General features: G+C 43.0%; 3 gene segments (V, D, J or C); all 3 read right to left on the reverse strand.

The window, feature by feature from the left end:
- Positions 1-3,614: 3,614 nt before the first annotated feature.
- LOC136694939 (Ig kappa chain V-V region L7-like) lies at positions 3,615-4,117 on the reverse strand. The segment is given in 2 exon segments: positions 3,615-3,940; positions 4,069-4,117. Coding segments are annotated over 2 exon segments (375 nt in total).
- Positions 4,118-11,771: 7,654 nt separating this feature from the next.
- LOC136694940 (probable non-functional immunoglobulin kappa variable 6D-41) lies at positions 11,772-12,273 on the reverse strand. The segment is given in 2 exon segments: positions 11,772-12,109; positions 12,225-12,273. Coding segments are annotated over 2 exon segments (387 nt in total).
- Positions 12,274-16,580: 4,307 nt separating this feature from the next.
- On the reverse strand, positions 16,581-17,085 carry LOC136695359 (probable non-functional immunoglobulin kappa variable 6D-41). The segment is given in 2 exon segments: positions 16,581-16,918; positions 17,022-17,085. Coding segments are annotated over 2 exon segments (387 nt in total).
- Positions 17,086-18,753: the final 1,668 nt, after the last annotated feature.

The following is an 18,753-nucleotide window of genomic DNA, read 5'->3' on the forward strand; positions in this document are numbered from 1 at the left end:
CTTCATTGAGAGTAATGTATTAATACTTGAATGTTATTTGTTGTTTTACTGTGCATCAAATGATTGCAATTATACCTTACATGAAAATACTTGGTGGCACAGCAGGTAGTGTCGATGTAACACAGCTCCAGGGTGCTTAGGCTGGTGTTTTTGGGTTCAAGCTCTGCTCCAAGTGACAGTCTGTAAGGAGTTCATTGTGTTCTCCCCATGTCTGCATGAGTTTCCTCTGGGTGCTTCAGTTTCCTCCCATGGTCCAAAAACACATGTTGGTAGGTTGATTGGTGACTCAAAATTGCCCCTAGGTGAGAATGTGTGAGTGTGCCACCCTGCAAAGCACTGACTACCCCTCCAGGGTGTGCCCTTGAGGCCAGTGATTCTAGGTATGCTCCGGACTCAACCCTACCATGAACAGGATAAGTGCTTACAGACAATGAATGAACAAAAACTTATTTATATGTGATATGGAGGACTTGTCGACCTGTGTTTGGTGTCCCTTCCCTTCTTATGGTGGCACCAGTGAGGCAGATAGTGAAGTGCTCACCGCTAAGGCAACATAATTGATTTGGTCTTGTGTAGTATAGTGGTGGTGGTGTAATGCACGGATTGGCTGGGTAATAATATTTAACCGGTCTTGTGCACTGGCGTTTGTTTGGTATGGTGGACACCAGTTGCATAAGTTGGGCAGCGTGTTGGGATTTTCGCGATGTAAGTATACACTTAGTGATTTGGTAGCATTAATGAAATTATGTACAGGTACCTGACACACTGGTTTAACACCTTAGAGACTCAAGGCAGTGCCTGAGGGCCCCGGAAATACGATGTGTGCTTGGTGTGGTGTGGCAGCAAGAGATATTGTGTGCTGAGGAGCCAAAATAGTGATGTTCGACCTTCAAGGCGGGGTCAGAATTGTAGTAATTGTTTCACTTTATGCCATTACATGAATTTTGTTCCAGTTATATAAGAGGGAAAATGGTGTCCGATGTATTATGTACATTTGTATTCAGTCATGTTTTAATGGATGTTTAGCTTTATTATTATTATAAAATAAAGGTTCTTAGGCGAAAGCACTAATTTTAATTAGTAAGCTGGGAATTTTAGGGGCATAACTGTAGTAAAGTGTAGGGTTCTTTACGTCAGTATGATTTGTGTTTTTATTAGATTCAGGAATTTTGTGGAGGGAGGCATAGCATGTGTGGAAGCAGACCAGCCCCAGTGAAAACTTTGCAGGTTCACCTTTGAGTGGTTGAAGGTAATGGAGGGGTGTGTGAGCATGTGTGAGAGCCTAAATCTGCAAGTAAGAAGCAATGGGATTGATGTACGCTAACTTTGTCTTTTTCATTCCATTGCTGTAGGTTGTCACCTTGTCACCAGTCACTGTTTTGTTTTTGGTTTGTTATTGCTCTGCTATTCTGCTCCTCTATGCTTACAGGTGGGGACAGGTAATTGGGAGAAGTGCCTGGTCCCTTGTGTCGCTGTAAGAACCTTGGATGTTTATTTTATTTATTTATTTTTTCCGTTTCATGTGTTGTAGAAATAGGACAGAGTAGTGTTTTAAATAGAATAAAAAATTGCAAGTTTTATACTTTATGCTTGTTTCTACTAATGTTGTGCTTTTCTGTCCAATGTGCCGTTGGTGGGACGCTGTCCAGTGGAGACGCTGATTGAATTTAGTAGTGTTTGCAGAGGTATTTAATTTCACTGTAGAGCTGTGAGTCTAGGGAGCTAAAGGTAGTGTGGTGTGAGTTATTTTTATAGCTTAGTTTTTTGAGAGCTTCCACTGGAACAGCGTGACTATCACTTAACACTCCCAGAGCACTGAAGCATGGAGCACTCAGTGCAGCGTGTCCTCTGTCGATGCAAATCACCTTCAGGACAGAACGTCACCAGAAATTTCACTTGTCTGCATTATGTTTCTTTTAATTTATTCACTGATCATGCAAACATTAAAATACATTAAGAATTGGTTAACAGCTTCAAGGTGCTGTTCTTTACTTGGGGTGCAGGGAGACTCCAGACTTGAGAATAATACTTCTCCTAATCATTTAATATTCTTTTAATTATTTATTTGTTTTGCTCTATGATAATTTCCAATCATTATTTATCATATCTTTTCTGATTGTGATACTTTAAATGTTACATAGTCTGACATGTCATTTTATCATTTTTCATGTGGCATCATTCATTCATTATATCAATATCAAAAAAATCTTTATATGAGGAAAATCATTATATGAGATAAGGCAGTGTTTTTTAAGCACATTTATTAGATGGTAAATCAACAAAATCAGTGTTACAATGTTCTGCTTGTGTTCTCATTCCAACCAGGGGAAACAGAGTGGCCTTGTTCTTAATCTATGATGACATCACAGTATCTGAATATCCCATTATGACATTTCAGTAGCTAAGCATTCCATTATGGCTTCACATTAACTAAGTCAGATTTTATGACATCCCAGTGGCTGAATTTCACATTGTGACACAGTTGCCTAATCTCTAACACACATATCACAATGCATAGTAGCTTAATCACAATTTAAAAAAAATATAATAAATAAAAATTCATAGTAGCTTTATGTACTATTATGATATCACAGTAGCTCAGCTGAAAGTTGTAGAACTGATCTTTGATGTCTAAACAATTTCATCCATTCAAGAATGAGATAAACTTTAAGAGTCTGATGAGTGATTATGGAGTAAAAACACAGAATCAATTGAAAAATCAACAAATTATTTTCTTAATTTAACAACAATCACCCATAACATTAAAGCCAGCTCCATGTTTCTACATTCACTGTCCATTGTATCAGATGCACAGGCCACATGTGCACAATTACAGACAGTTGTCGTCTTTTGATCTATATACATTTTTATGTTAAATTTCACCTTTATTCTCAATTATCAGGACCCCCTCAGAGCAGGTATGATTTCAGTGTTGGATCATTTTCAGTGCTGCAGTGAAACTGATGTGGTGACCTTCACATAGACACAGCAGTGCTGCGGGTCAAAAGACTGTCGAAATAAGAAGGTTGTTTTACAATAATAATGAAAATGCTACTACTACTACTACTAATATATTTGTTTAGCAACTTTAATACAAAATTGCACCTGAGAGTGCTTTCCAGAAATCTCTAAATCAAAAATTTTAAAAATGACATGTTACACAATGTAACAATTAAAGTATTTCAATATCCATTCATTAGTTCAGTGGAGCCCAGTCCTGGTCCTGGAGACCTTATGTGCTGTCATGTTGTTGTGTTTTCCCATTGCTACATAATGGAGCCAGCCCATGAGGAGCTTGTTCATTTGTTACTGGGTTGTGTTAAATGAGACAATGCAGGAAGAATGTGCACAGTGTGGGATCTCCAGGATTGGGATTGGGAACGTCTGCATTAGTACATCACTAATGAAGCTAAAGCAGTGAATGAACTGACCAGATTATTTCACTGAAAACACATTGTAGATCTTTGTAAAATGTAACTAACCTATAATAATGTAGCTAATTTCATCTGTTAGTGTGTGACTGTGTAGTATCATATCCTCAACTCAGCACCTGTGGTAAGTTTCACTGCAGCAGTACAGTTTCTGACTGAATAAGGTTTTTGTACGGCTCTGTTTCACTGTGTGAACACACCACTGTGGTAACTTTGACAGTAATAATCTCCTGCATCTTCAGACTGGACTCCACTGATGGTCAGAGTGAAGTCAGTTCCAGATCCACTGCCACTGAAATGAACTGGAAAACCCGACTGTAGCTGATTCGCGAGTATAATCAAGAGTTTAGGAGTTTCTCCAAGTTTCTGCTGATACCAGTGTAAGTAGTGACCATATGAGCTGTGATAGTACACTGCCTGACTGAACCTACAGCTGATAGTGACTGTGTCTCCTGGAAGAACAGATTTCACTGCAGGAGTTTGAGTCACAGTCACCTGACCAGCAGACTCTGGAAAAGAATAAGACAATATAAGTATGAATAAAAAACAATAAAATAACAATAATTTAGGGATATTTCCTCTCATGTGTTATTAAAACAGATTACTCTTTAAAAACAAATCTGAAACAGAGTCTGACCTGGAGTCCAGAAGATCAGGGTCCAGATGAAGATGGGGATTAAAGTCATGGCTGCTGTGGGTGAAGAAGTTTCTGGAGCAGCTCTCAGTGATGATGTGTTAAACTCACGACTATAAACACTCCCAGAGCACTGAAGCATGGAGCACTCAGTGCAGCGTGTCCTCTGTCGATGCAAAACACCTTCAGAACCGAACTTCACCAGAAATTTCACTTCTCTTAATCATCCTTCATTTATTATAAACGCTAATCAGGCAAAACATTAAAAATGACCTGCTTGTTTCTACACTCTTTTACTTGCAGCACTCATACCAGCACAACACACACTAACACATCATCACCACATAAATGTCACTGCCAGAGGCAGATGCTGGTCTTTCAAGGAGGGGGCCTACATGATAAAATGTGTCGATTTGTTTATACATAAATTCTACCCTCCGTTCCTTTTCAAGAAAATGATCTTGAGAGGAACGCTGCGTCTTTACCAGTGATAAGAAGCTGATTCTGAACAAAAGTTGATCGCGTTGTAGTGCATATTTATTCAATGACATGTACACACAACAGTATATATATTTGATCACTTATGTTTTGACATTTTAGGGGAAGCTTAGCTTCCCTTGCAGTCTTAGAGCAATCACCTCTGGTCACTGCTGCTGAGAATGATCCACCACCCAAATCATATCTGACATTTTGGGTCCTGACCATTGAAGAACAGGGTGAAATGGGGCAAACAGCACATAGAGAGCAACAGATGGACTGCAGTCTGTAACTATGGATCTACCAGTGCCTGTGTACAGTCAGGCAGGAACATGGAGGTGGCTTTAATGTTATGGCTGATTGATGTATTATTCACAAGATCATAAATCAGTGATTCCTGACTTTGCTCATTAATCACTCCTCAATCTCCTCACATATCTCTCTCCTCCTGGCACGTGCAACGATATTTTTGGGGGCAGGTTTTAAGCCAAAAAGAGGGCACCCATCACCAAATTAATTCATAAAATAATTAAAAAAGTAGTATATTTAAATTACATATACATTTTTGTTAAGACAATCATTACACATCTAATCAAATAACTCAAATATTATCAAATTGCATAAATTGCACTTATTTCATGACACATGAGTACAACACCTGTAGGCTATGCATTATGCATGGATGCTCTTTTGCTAGTACAGACCATACCCATAAAAGGTCAGGTCGCAGAGCTCGAGCAGCTGGGTCGCCGGATTCAGTGTCTCCTGGAGAAGCAGACGGAGCTCCAGCAGGAGAAGACAAGCCTGAGTCAGCCCGTGATGCCTCCTACATGGCCATAGCCACTCCGGCTCCTCTGCCGTGGCAGTTCGCCACATACATAGGGGTACATAGGGGTACCTATCTACACACCTGCACTGGGATGGGAATGTCACCGTGGGCGTGGGAAGCCGAGGCCGTCCACCCCTCCACCACAGCCAGTCTTCACTTCTGCCAATCGGTTTAAGGTGCTCAGCTCCTGGCCTTCACCTGCACCTGCTCCAGCACCGAAGACTAAACAGGACGGTGTTCTTATTATTGGAGATTCAACAGTTAGACATTTAAAAATGCCGGGCACAAAAAGGAATGGAACTGTGTCTTGTTTCCCTGGCACACATGTCCTGGACATTGCCTGGAGGCTTCCCTCAGTGCTTTGGCAGCGTGAGGACTTCAGCACCATCGTTCTCCACTTGGGAATGAACAATATGTCTGCCTGCCGCAGCAAGGTCTTAAAGGAGCACTACCGTTCACTTTTGAATACCGCTTGGAAGAAGATGGACGCTAGGATCATTGTCTCTGGCCCCATGCCCATATACCATTGAGGATGCGAGGCGTTTAACAGGCTCTTCGGGCTCCACCCCTGGCTCCTGGATTGGTGCGGCACTGTCTGCGTGGATTACGTCGACAACTGGGAGTGCTTTCGTGAGCGTCCGGCCCTGTATTGTTGGGATGGGCTTCATCCGAGCCGCCTAGGATCCATAGTTCTCTATGAGAACTGCGGCAGAACTGACTGGTCCTCCCCAGTCACATCAGTCAGGTATGTAATATTAAAGTTCCTCATGTTCCACCTTACCATCTCTCTGCTGTTACTATGATGAGTAGCATGTCCATATCACCCACTCTGATTAAATTCTTCAGCATTTAGACTGTGTCTGTTCCCCGCAAAGCTTGTTATCACTCTTGTCATCAGCTCTGAGGTGCACTTAGACTACTTCAATTTTGTCCGTGAAAATGACTTGCTTAGTTTAATTAGCTCATCTAAATCATCTTCATGCTTACTGGATCCTATACCAACACAATTATTTAAACAAATCTTACCTAAAGTCATTAGACCATTGCTCACAATAATAAACTTATCCCTCAACATTGGATATGTAAACTAGCTGTAACTAGCCTGAAACTAGCTGTAATCAAACCAATTATTAAAAAAAAAACAATCATGACCCTCCTGTGCTCGCAAACTACAGGCCAATATCAAACCTACCTTTTATTGCTAAGATTTTAGAAGAGCACTCTCACTCTAGGCCAAAGGTCAACGATCGACTTTGTGGTTGTGTCTTCTGACCTGAGGCCGTATATTTTGGACACTCGGGTAAAGAGAGGGGCTGAGCTGTCAACCGGTCACCATCTGGTGGTGAGTTGGATCCGATGGCGGGGAAAGCTGCCGGACAGACGTAGGTAAACCCAAACGTATAGTGAGGGTGTGCTGGGAAAAGCTGTCAGATGACTCTGTCCAGATGGATTTCAACTCTCACCTCCGAGAGAACTTCTCATATGTTCCGGAGGAGGTAGGGGGAATGGAGTCTGAATCGACACTGTTCCGGACCTCCATCATGGAAGCGGCTGCATGTAGCTGTGGTCAAAAGCTTGTCGGTGCCTGTTATGGCAGCAACCCAAGAACCCGTTGGTGGACACAGGGGGTGAGGGAAGCTGTCAAGCGGAAGAAGCAGGCTTTTCGAGATTGGCTAGCTTGGGGAACTTCCGATTCTGCGGATGGGTACCGGCAGGCAAAAAAGGTTGCAGCTGTGGCAGTTGCTGAAGCAAAATCCAGAGCATGGGAGGAGTTTGGAGAGGCCATGGAGAATGACTTCCGGGCGGCCTCAAAGAGGTTCTGGAAAAGACTCCAACAGCTCAGGAGAGGGAGGGGGGACACTGTCCAAGCTGTGCTCAGCAAGGATGGTGAAACTCTGAACTCGACTGAGCGTATTGTTGGGCGTTGGAAGGAGCACTTTGAGGAACTCCTTAACCCAAGAGATATGCCTCCTGTGCAGGAGGTAGGGCCAGAAGTGTCTGGGGGGTCAGATTCCATTTCCTTGGCTGAAGTCACTGAGGTGGTGAAAAAGCTTTGCAGTGGCAAAGCTCCAGGAGTGGATGAGATTCGCCCAGAGTTACTGAAGGCACTCGATACTGTGGGGCTATCTTAAATGACACGACTATACAATATTACATGGACCTCAGGAACGGTGCCTTTGGATTGGCAAACCGGGGTGGTGGTTCCTATTTTCAAAAAAGGGGACCGGAGAAAGTGTGGCAATTATCGTGGCATTACTCTTCTCAGCCTCCCAGGGAAAGTCTATGCCAAGATGCTGGAAAGGAGAATCCGTCCAATAGTCGAACCTAGGATTTTGGAGGAACAATGCAGATTTCGTCCTGGTCGTGGAACTATGGACCAACTCTTTACTTTTGCACAGATAATTGAGGGGGCGTGGGAATTTGCTACTCCACTCTACACATGCTTTGTGGATTTGGAGAAGGCATATGACCGTGTTCCCCGAGAGATTCTGTGGGAGGTGCTCCGGGAGTATGGGATGCCAGGGTTGCTCCGGCGAGCTGTACGGTCCTTTTACTCTCAGAATTTGAGTTGTGTTTGCATCCTTGGTAGTAAGTCAAGCTTGTTCAGTGTGGGCATTGGACTCCGTCAGGTCTGTGTCTATCTCCACTCCTGTTCCTGATATTCATGGACAGGGTGGCGCGGTGTAGCCTGGGGCAGGAGAACTTCCGTCAGGAGCTCAGGAGGTGGCATCTTTGCTTTTTGCAGACGATCTTGTTCTTCTGGCTTCTTCGCACGGAGGCCTCCAGCGTTCACTTGAGCAGTTTGCAGCTGAGTGTGAAGCGGTCGGTATGCGGATAAGCACATCCAAGTTTGAGGCCATTGTTATCTCCCAGAAACAGATGGCATGCTCCCTTCAGGTAAGGGGTGAGAACCTGCCCCAAGTGAAGGAGTTCAAGTATCTCGGGTTCTTGTTCATGAGTGATGGGAAGAGGGACGGTGAGATTGACCGTAGGATAGGTGCAGCGTCTGCAGTAATGCGTTCACTGTACCGCAACATTGTGGTGAAGAGAGAGCTGAGCCATAAAGCAAAGCTCTCAATTTACCGGTCAGTCTACTTCCCCACTCTCACCTATGGTCATGAGCTCTGGGTAATGACCGAAAGCACAAGATCGCAGATACAAGCGGCTGAAATGAGCTTTCTCCGACGGGTCGCTGGGCGTACTCTCCGTGATCGAGTGAGGAGCTCAGTGACTAGGGAGGAGCTTTTGATCAGGATGCCTCCTGGACGCCTCCCACTGGACGTATACCAGGCACGTCCAACTGGAAGGAGGCCCCGGGGTAGACCCAGAACACACTGGAGGGATTATATCTCCCGGCTGTCCTGGGAACGCCTTGGGATCCCCCAGGAGGAATTGGTGGATGTTGCAAGGGACAGAGATGTCTGGGCTTCTTTGCTCACCCTGTTGCCACCGCGACCCTGAAATGGAGAAGCGGAAAAGAAAATGATGATGATGATGATGACATCTGGGCTACTGCAATGCGCTCCTGGCAGGAGCTAGAAAATTCATCCATATAACCCCAGTTCTCTCTTCCTTACACTGGCTACCTGTAAAATTTCGCATTGACATAAAATACTCCTCTTAGATTATAAATCTCTAAATGGTTTAGGCCCGCTTACTGAACTTCTCATTCCTTCCGTCCGTCGCGTACACTTCATTCACAGGATGACACTGCAGGAGGAAGAGCGTTTTCTTACAAAGCTCCTCAGCTCTGGAATAGCCTCTGGTTACTGTTCGGGGCTCAGACACACTCTCAATCTTTAAATCTAGATTAAAAACCTACCTTTTCAAACAAGCTTTTGTTTAATAATTCACTTTCAGGTTACTCCTTCTCTATTGGTGTTAGAGCTGGTTTTCATATTATCACTGCTCTGTATTAACCCTGTCATACTACCGTAGCTACAGGTTTTTTTAGTTATCTTTCTGGTTACCACTAACATGCTGTCTGTTGCTGGGTTCTCTTGCCTGACCCGTGGAAGCTTTTTTGCATGACAATTTTGCCCGTTCTTTACCATGACCCTACTAACCTCTGTATTTTTATTTGTTCTCTTTGTCTGGTTTTCTATCTCCTGTCTCTCTCCTGCTTTGAGATGTCCTGCTGCTCTCCAGGTGTTGCCCTGGTCCAGCCCCTGTGTATCCTGTACAAGAACCTGGCCTTGTCTACACCATCTACACTATCTCGCTTGGCCATGGTGTTTTATTTCAAATTAACTCTACTTTTAACTCACACAGAATCACTGATCACCTTCTCCTTCCTCAGACTCACACATCACTAATATTTTACGTTCACATTACTATAACCCATCCATCTGTCATCAGTTCACTTTTACTTCTGTTCTGTTCTCTGTTGTGTCTCCGGTGTCGACCCAAGGAGGATGGCTTCCCCGTATGAGTCTTGGTTCCTTCCAAGGTTTTTTCCTCGTGCGCTGAGGGAGTTTTCCTTGCCACTGTTACCCCTGGCTTACTCATAGGAGGCTTGGACCTGGATCTCTGTAAAGCTGCTTTGTGATGATTTTTTGTTGTGAAATGCACTATATAAATAACATTTGATTTGATTAGTGTAACAGTGTTGTTAGAATTTGGATGATATTGTCATTAATTCATCTAGGTGGGCTGACCATTTGCAAACTCTTTTATATGTTTTCATTCGGTTGCAGAATGCCTCCCTTACATTAAATTTAGCAAAATGTGAATTTGCTAAAGCTGTAGTTACTTACTTGGGTCGAGAGGTTGGCCAAAGTCATGTCCGGCCTGTACATGCTAAAATTTCTGCTATTTTGGACTTTCCTGCCCCCACTAACCGGCATGAGTTAAGGAGATTTTTAGGAGTGGCTGGTTTTTACTGTGCATTTTGTAGAAACTTTTCTAATCTAGTGTCTCCTCTTACTGACCTGCTTCAAACGGGTCAGCTATTTGTGTGGTCTCCAGAGTGTAAGTTAGCTTTTGACTTTGTCAAATCTGTTTTGTGTAATTCTCCAGTCCTTACTGCAACAAATTTTGAGGTACCATTTAAGCTGGAAGTAGATGCCTAACAGAGGCGGATGCTGGTCTTTCAAGTAGGGGAAGCTCCGTTTTGGCCTTCATCATAAAATGTGTCAGTTTATTTATACATAAATTCTACCCTCCGTTCCTTTTCAAGAAAATGATCTGTGACCCTGTCGTACTAACAAGGCGTCTTTTCCAGGGACTTGACTAGTGTCCTCTCAATGGCCAGCAGAGCTAGGCTGCTTAAACGGCCTTGGCTCATGTGAAGTGTTTCCGCCTGTGCTTTGTGACGGTGGAGGGGTTCAGCAGCACCTGCTGGACAGAAACTGCGGTAGAAGTCAGAAAGAGTGATAGAAGTCAGTCTTCAAACACAAGCAGCTACAAAAACCCCCACCAGAAATAGAAGCTTGATTTGTCACTTGTCGTTTTTAACAAAGAAAATGCCGCTAAGTGGATTAATTCTCTGGTTCAACTCAAAACAGAATGAAAATGTAATGCTCCCACAGATCTTTACACCAACGTATCGCTAATTCGCTCATTTCGCTGTCAATCAAAAAGGGATTCAGCCTCAGACAGATCATCCAAAATCATCATGCAGAAGCTGAGCGTCCGGGCCAGCCCACTGCCCCATAGACCCCCAGAGACGCTGAGCGTCCGATGGGCGGGACAAAGCCCAGCATTTATCCAATGACTCATCTCGTTTTGCTGCACTCCGCTGCTTCGCTATTGAACTCTGTGGACGCTCAGCGTCCACACTGTTTAAAGCACTGTGTAGCTGCGGGAATGATTGAGAGGAAAGCCGTGTCTTTACCTGAACAAAAGTTGATCGCGTTGTAGTGCATATTTATTCAATGACATGTACACACAACAGTATATATTTGATCACTTATTTTTTAACATTTTAGGGGAAGCTAAGCTTCCCTTGCAGTCTTAGAGCAATCGCCTCTGATGCCTAAACACCTAAATCTGTTTAAAATGTAAACCTCTGGGTTCAGGCCTGAGAACTGATCAAACAGAGCAGCTGTGTGTGACCTAAAGTCTTTAAACACTGAGCTGGAGTCAGAGGAAGTGGAGATCACTCACATGTTTAAACAGATGCAGTCTGTGAAAGTGAACTGGAACTCTGAGAGGAAGCAGACGTTAGAAATTAAAATAACACTGTGCTTTATCTTACATTTTATAACCTGACTTCTTTAAGCAGGTCTGGACTACTCTTCTCAGCTGTGGTCATTTCTGCACTGTCCAGCACTTCATGGACAACAGGAGTTACAAGAAATATCAGTGTCTACTGAACGACTAGCAGGGGGCGACTTCACTGAACTGATGATTTTGAGTTGTGCAGCTGGAGTGAAGGAGGTTTTTGTATGGCTCTGTTTCACTGTGGCAACACACGCCTGCCGTTGATATAATGGTAACTCTGACAGTAATAATCTCCTGCATCTTCAGACTGGACTCCACTGATGGTCAGAGTGAAGTCAGTTGCAGAGCCACTGCCACTGAAACGAGCTGGAAAACCAGACTGGAGCTGATTCGTATATTTAATCAGGAGTTTAGGAGTTTCTCCAGGTTTCTGCTGAAACCAGTAGAAGTAGTGACCATTTGAGCTGTGATAGTACACTGCCTGACTGACCCTACATCTGACAGTGACTGTGTCTCCTGGAAGAACAGATTTCACTGCAGGAGTCTGAGTCACAGTCACTTGACCAGCGGACTCTGGAAAACACACATGAAAGAGAACTATTTTACACAATTATATAAATCTTATAAACAATATATAAAAGAACCTCTTGAGAACTTTCTCCAAACTGAATCTGAAACAGAGTCTGACCTGGAGTCCAGACGATCAGGGTCCATATGAAGATGGGGATTAAAGTCATGGCTGCTGTGGGTAAAGAAGTTTCTGGATCAGCTCTCAGTGATGAAGTGTTAAACTCAGGACTATAAACACTCCCAGTGCACTGAAGCATGGAGCACTCAGTGCAGCGTGTCTCTGTGGATGCAAAACACCTTCAGATCAGAATTTCACCAGAAAACTTCTCTTAATCATGCTTCATTTATTATAATCAGTAATCAGCCAAAACATTAAAAATGACCTTCTCGTTTCTACACTCTTTTACCTGCAGCACTGCTGTGTCTGATCCACTCATACCAGCACAACACACACTAACACATCATCACCACATCAGTGTCCCTGCAGTATGAGAATGATCCACCACCCAAATCACATCTGTGATCATTTGCTTCTGACCATTAAAGAACAGGGTGAAAGTTGGCAAACAATGTGTATAAAGCAACAGATCGACTACAGTCTTTAAATATAGAAATACTATGTGCACATATTTGGCCGTGCAGCTGATGAAATGGACAGTGAATGTAGGTGATTTTAATATTATGGCTGATTTGTGTATAATTCACTATGTCATTTGTTAACTTGTCATTAATTCAGTTTCTTTACTCAGTAACCACTCCTCAAACTCTTAAACTTTTTCTTTCTTGACAGGAGGGAACTACTGTGGTGTTATATGAAGTCTGTGGTATGTTTTTACAGATTGTGCTACTGTGTCAAAATAGGAGCCACAACTACTTTGTTGAAGCAAATGTGATGTCATAATATTTGACTTAGCTAATGCCAAAATCATAATGGGATACGTAGCTACTGCTATGTCCTAATGAGAGATTTAGATATTGTGATGTCATAATTATAGCAAACCTGTAGATTTTTTTCCTCTCCCCCAAGAACAGCTTAAGAGTTACACCTTCACAAACTCTTCACTGCAGCTGCACAAATCTACACACACAAGTACAAAAATATCATACGCTCACAGTTTTGCTCCGTTTGTAGCGGTAAATATTGTGCAAAACACATTCGCACAGTCGTATAAAACTTGCACATTCGCAAACCAACATGTGAATCTGTTGGTTGGGGGGGAGGGGGGTGATATTTCTCTTGCACAAACACAAGTCAGTGACTGCACCTGCTCGAAGCTGCAGCTACAAGTCTCAAATGCTCTCTTCTTCACTCACATGTGACTACTTCCGCGCACTCTCACATTTGCACCAAATATATCAGATGCAGCGTGGTGCAGAACTAACCTGTACCTGTAGAACTGGGAGGCTTGCACTAACCCTTCTGACCAATCAGAGGAGTTTGTTTGTGCGCATGTCCCTTGGCACCAAATACAAAGGGGGAAAAAAAATCATTCGGCATTGCTGCTGAAACCTACGACGGGGTTTTACGGCCAAGACATTGAAAATAATAATAATAATAATAATACGATTCCGAGAATTCTGAGAAAAATCTCGGAATTATTCGCTGCACGTAGTGCATTTAGTGTAACAGAGGAATTCAGTGTGTTGCTGAAGTCATACTATGGTACAGATTTCAGGAATAAACACTCAGTTCTCTTCCACATCAGGACCAGATTGTGATTAGTACTTAAACCCTGAATTGGTGCACAAACCCGTTTATTCATAAGAGGGCATGTAGTTTCACATGATACAATTAATGATCACGAAAATGATAGCTCCAGAGCGAGTGGAACTCCAGCGTGCCCATGAGGCTCCATCACGTTTCGGCTCGGACTCGTACAATATACTAAGCCTTATGCATCACAGTCAGGGGCTGCACTGATTGGGGTTAGTCGTCATGTCGTGTGAATGCATTTAATAAATAATTCTGTTCACTTCACTGACTGCTTTTTTCACAACTCACTCATGGCGCACAGACAATGAGTCTGTCTGTTTACACATTATAATAAATAATAATAAACCAAAACTGTGTTTCTCTAAGAGGTGGTACAGTGGCGCAGCAGGTAGTGTCGCAGTCACACAGCTCTAGGGACCTGGAAGTTGTGGGTTCGATTCCCGCTCCGGGTGACTGTCTGTGAGGAGTTGGTGTGTTGTCCGCGTGGGTTTCCTCCGGGTGCTCCAGTTTCCTCCCACAGTCCAAATACACACGTGGATTGGTGACTCAAAAGTGTATGTCTGTGTTGCCCTGTGGACTGGCACCCCCTCCAGGGTGTATTCCTGCCTTGCGCCCAATGATTCCAGGTAGGCTCTGGACCCACCACGACCCTGAATTGGATAAGTGGTTATAGATAATGAATGCGTTTCTCTAAATATTCTGACTATATTCTCTGAATGATACAGACCTTTTTTACTCAATAATTCCAAGATTTTTCTCAGAATTCTGACTTTATTCTCTGAATCTTATTATTATTATTGTTATTATTATTATCAATTCCGTGGCCCTAAAACCCCGTCGTAGGTTTCAGCAGCAATGCCGAATGATTTTTTTCCCCTCTATATTTGGCGCCAAGGGACACACAAACAAACTCCTCTGATTGGTCAGAAGGGTTATTCCCCGAACAGTGCCCGCCTCCCAGTTCTGCAGATACAGATTATTTCTGCACCACGCTCCATCTGATATACTTGGTGCAAATGTGAGAGCGCGCGGAAGTAGTCACATGTGAGTGAAGAAGATGTTGGTTTGCGAATGTGCAAGTTTTATACAAGTGTACGAATATGTTATGCACCATATATACCGCTACAAATGAAGCAAAACTGTGAGCGTATGATATTTTTGTACTTGTGTAAATGTTAAGCTGTACTTGTGGGAGAGTAAAAAAATCTACAGGTTTGCAACTCCTGAATTGACTTTCTCTGTGACTTCAAATTTACTGATACACGTGTGACTATTTTCTACAACTACAAATCTCACTGTCACAGGTGCTCAGGGGTTTTGCACCAAATATACCTCCATATATAAACATCATCTGAGATCCTGGTGTACTGTCATAAAATTAACCATGTTTGTCTAACAGCTTGTCACGCCTGTCTCCCAAGACTACATATCCCAGAATGCACCAGACAGTCACATGACTCTACACTGGTCTCACTCACCGGAATTCTAATCACGCGCGCCTGTTTGTCCCCTTATATAAACCTCATTCACGTACAAGTCCTTGCTCATTATTGTCGTGATTTATTCTTGCACACAAAGCGGTCTCTAGAAACCTGAGTATACTGATATCCTGTTGCCAACCTCTTGCTCGTCTTTACAGTTCTTGTCTTTTGTCGTGCTCCTTTGGATTTGTTAATATTCTCCGGTCCTTGGATGCTGCCTGTTTTTGACTACTCTTTTGGCTCATCTCTGAGGTACTGTTTGCTTCCTGTATTGGACACTTGCTTGTTTTTGTCTTCCCCTTTTTGATTTTGTTAAATACATTATTTTGACTGTGACCCACAATTGTCTGCTCTCTGTCCAGTCGTGACAGAGCTAATTAAAAGAGGTAAGGTTAGGGAACCTTTTGACCTCCAAACCAGTCCAAATGTCATGAGAAATGGTACAATTTAAATTAAAAAAGTAAAAAAAGAAATTGCAACACGCTGAAGTTTAAATCTGCAACTTTGGTCACTTCTGTCCTCTTAATCATCCCCTTCTGAGAAACCTGGCTCAGTCCCTGTCTGTCGTACCTCTTTACCTAATAGAGATGTGTGGTGAATGCACTGGTGCAGAAAGTGTGCTGTCATAAACTCCAGGTGTATTCTGCACATTGGGGGTGACCTCAGACTGAATGTATTGTGAGAAGAAGCCACAGAAGGGAGTGTGTTCTGGGTGATATTCTGCTGGAGGACACTGGATGTGGACATTGATGTAAATGTCAGTTTGACACATGCCCCCTTCCTCAACAACACATTAAGCAGGTGGTATTGTGCTTCATTATTGTAACACTGTTATTTTTTACAAGTGCTGAAAACCTAAACACCTAAATCTGTTTAAAATGGAAACCTCTGGGTTCAGGTCTGAGAACTGATCAAACAGAGCAGCTGTGTGTGACCTAAAGACTTTAAACACTGAGCTGGAGTCAGAGGAAGAGGAGATCACTCACACGTTTAAACAGATGCAGTCTGTGAAAGTGAACTGGAACTCTGAGAGGAAGCAGACGTTAGAAATTAAAATAACACTGTGCTTTATCTTACATTTTATAACCTGACTTCTTTAAGCAGGCCTGGACTACTCTTCTCATCTGTGGTCATCTCTACACTGTCCAGCACTTCATGGACAACAGGAGTTACAAGAAATATCAGTTTCTAGTGAACGACCAGCAGGGGGCGACTTCACTGAACTGATGATGTTTGAGTTGTGCAGCTGGAGTGAAGGAGGTTTTTGTACGGCTCTGTTTCACTGTGTGAACACGTCCTTGCTGTTGATATAATGGTAACTCTTACAGTAATAATCTCCATCATCTTCAGACTGGACTCCACTGATGGTCAGAGTGAAGTCAGTTCCAGATCCACTGCCACTGAAACGAGCTGGAAAACCAGACTGGAGCTGATTTGCGAGTTTAATCAGGAGTTTAGGAGCTTCTCCAGGTTTCTGCTGATACCAGTGTAAGTAGTGACCATTTGAGCTGTGATAGTACACTGCCTGACTGACCCTACAGCTGATAGTGACTGTGTCTCCTGGAAGAACAGATTTCACTGCAGGAGTCTGAGTCACAGTCACCTGACCAGCAGACTCTGGAAAAGAATAAGACCATATAAGTTTGAACATGAAAACAATAAAATAACAATATATTAATGATATTACTCTTTTAAAAACAAATCTGAAACAGAGTCTGACCTGGAGTCCAGAAGATCAGTGTCCAGATGAAGATGGGGATTAAAGTCATGGCTGCTGTGGGTGAAGAAGTTTCTGGATCAGCTCTCAGTGATGAAGTGTTAAACTCAGGACTATAAACACTCCCAGAGCACTGAAGCATGGAGCACTCAGTGCAGCGTGTCCTCTGTTGATGCAAAACACCTTCAGAACAGAACTTCACCAGAAATCTCACTTTTTTTTATATTATCTTTCATTCACTATATATTACAAAATTAGAAGACCAATTATTTTACATAGTATTTTGAAAAGTACAGATCTGGAATCTGTTCTCTACTTTTTTTATCGATTTATTTTACAATTTTATCTGACATATTATGCGAACCAGTTGCAACACAAATAGGATAAACATCAAAAAACTAGTATGAGTTTGTCCTTTTTGTTGTTTCCTGTTAAGCAGTTGTTTCAGTACTCAAGGGTCTTTTCAGCTCAAGGGCTACACTGGGACTTAACAGGCAGGGCAAGGTGGGGGTTATGGGGAGTGGGAACTAATATACATAAATTACATGTATATTTAAAGATTATTTCTACCTTAATATATATTTTCTACAGATCTTATTTTTGAATATAAGTGAAATGCCAGATTCATTTAATTATATGAATATTTAAGAGGGAATTTGATTTTGTAATGTATGTTTTATTTTTATTGTTGTTTCTGTTTGGTGTATCACAGTCTAACAAATACCGTGTTTAAAGCAGCACATTCCACAAAAGGTAATGGTCCATGTGTGACGTCTTAAACAAATCGAGTGGTTAGATCACACTGCCGTGATCGATGAATCCAGAGGGGTAATGGCAAATATTTGTAGACCTAATAGACATGGCTTTAGTGCGCCATCTAGTTGAATGCAGTGTATTGCAGGAGTAGGACCAGGCCCGAACTCCTCCTCTCAGGCCTCTACATACCCCGCAAATTCACGTCATTTCAGCATCGGACAAACTTGCTTCATTTAGTTCACGAAACAGACCTTGACTCGACTACTTCACTACCTCATCTCGCTCCTCCGCGCTAGGTAATTTCCGCTGATCCTCATATTTGGATCCGTGTTCAGCCATTATCAAGCCCACCGAGCCTCCTGTTTTTCCCTTTCTCTGGCTAAACTGCTATGGGACTGCCTGGTATTTGAAGTTATGTTTGGCCATTGTCGCACCTGCAAACCGCTTCGACTGTTCTATGCTCTGCGGTATTTCCTGCTCCAGATCAGTGCTCTGCTCTCCGGCTTCTTCTCCCACTGCAACCAGCCTCCTGAGTGATCCCCCACATCTGTCTCCAACACTGGCGCACGGCTTTGAGCCTCCCCTTACCTTCATCTCTGTCTATGCTGCTACGGGATGGCCTCATGTTTGGGGAACGAGAATCTACCGTCGTCATGGATGCTGCTCCACTGCTACGAGGTCTGCAGCGCCTTGAGACTCCCATTTCCTCCTCTCCAGCAGACTCAATGTTCCAGTAACATGCTCTGAAACAATGGCTTCCCTTTCACTCACTCAGCTAAACAGAGAAACCCATCTGCCAGTGTACGGAGACCCAGCGCAGCAATGCGATGACGTCACAATCCTATCTCCGACTCAACCCCCCCTACTAGAGCATTTTTCGTCTTCCTGTTACCCTTCCTGGTTGTGTCTAAGCTGGAGGCATTAGCCTCAATGTCTTATAGTCTTTGCTGTCTCAGAAGTCGGTGCCATAGAGGGCTGT

Source organism: Hoplias malabaricus, chromosome 4 (genome assembly GCF_029633855.1).
Source record: "Hoplias malabaricus isolate fHopMal1 chromosome 4, fHopMal1.hap1, whole genome shotgun sequence".
NCBI lineage: Eukaryota > Metazoa > Chordata > Actinopteri > Characiformes > Erythrinidae > Hoplias > Hoplias malabaricus.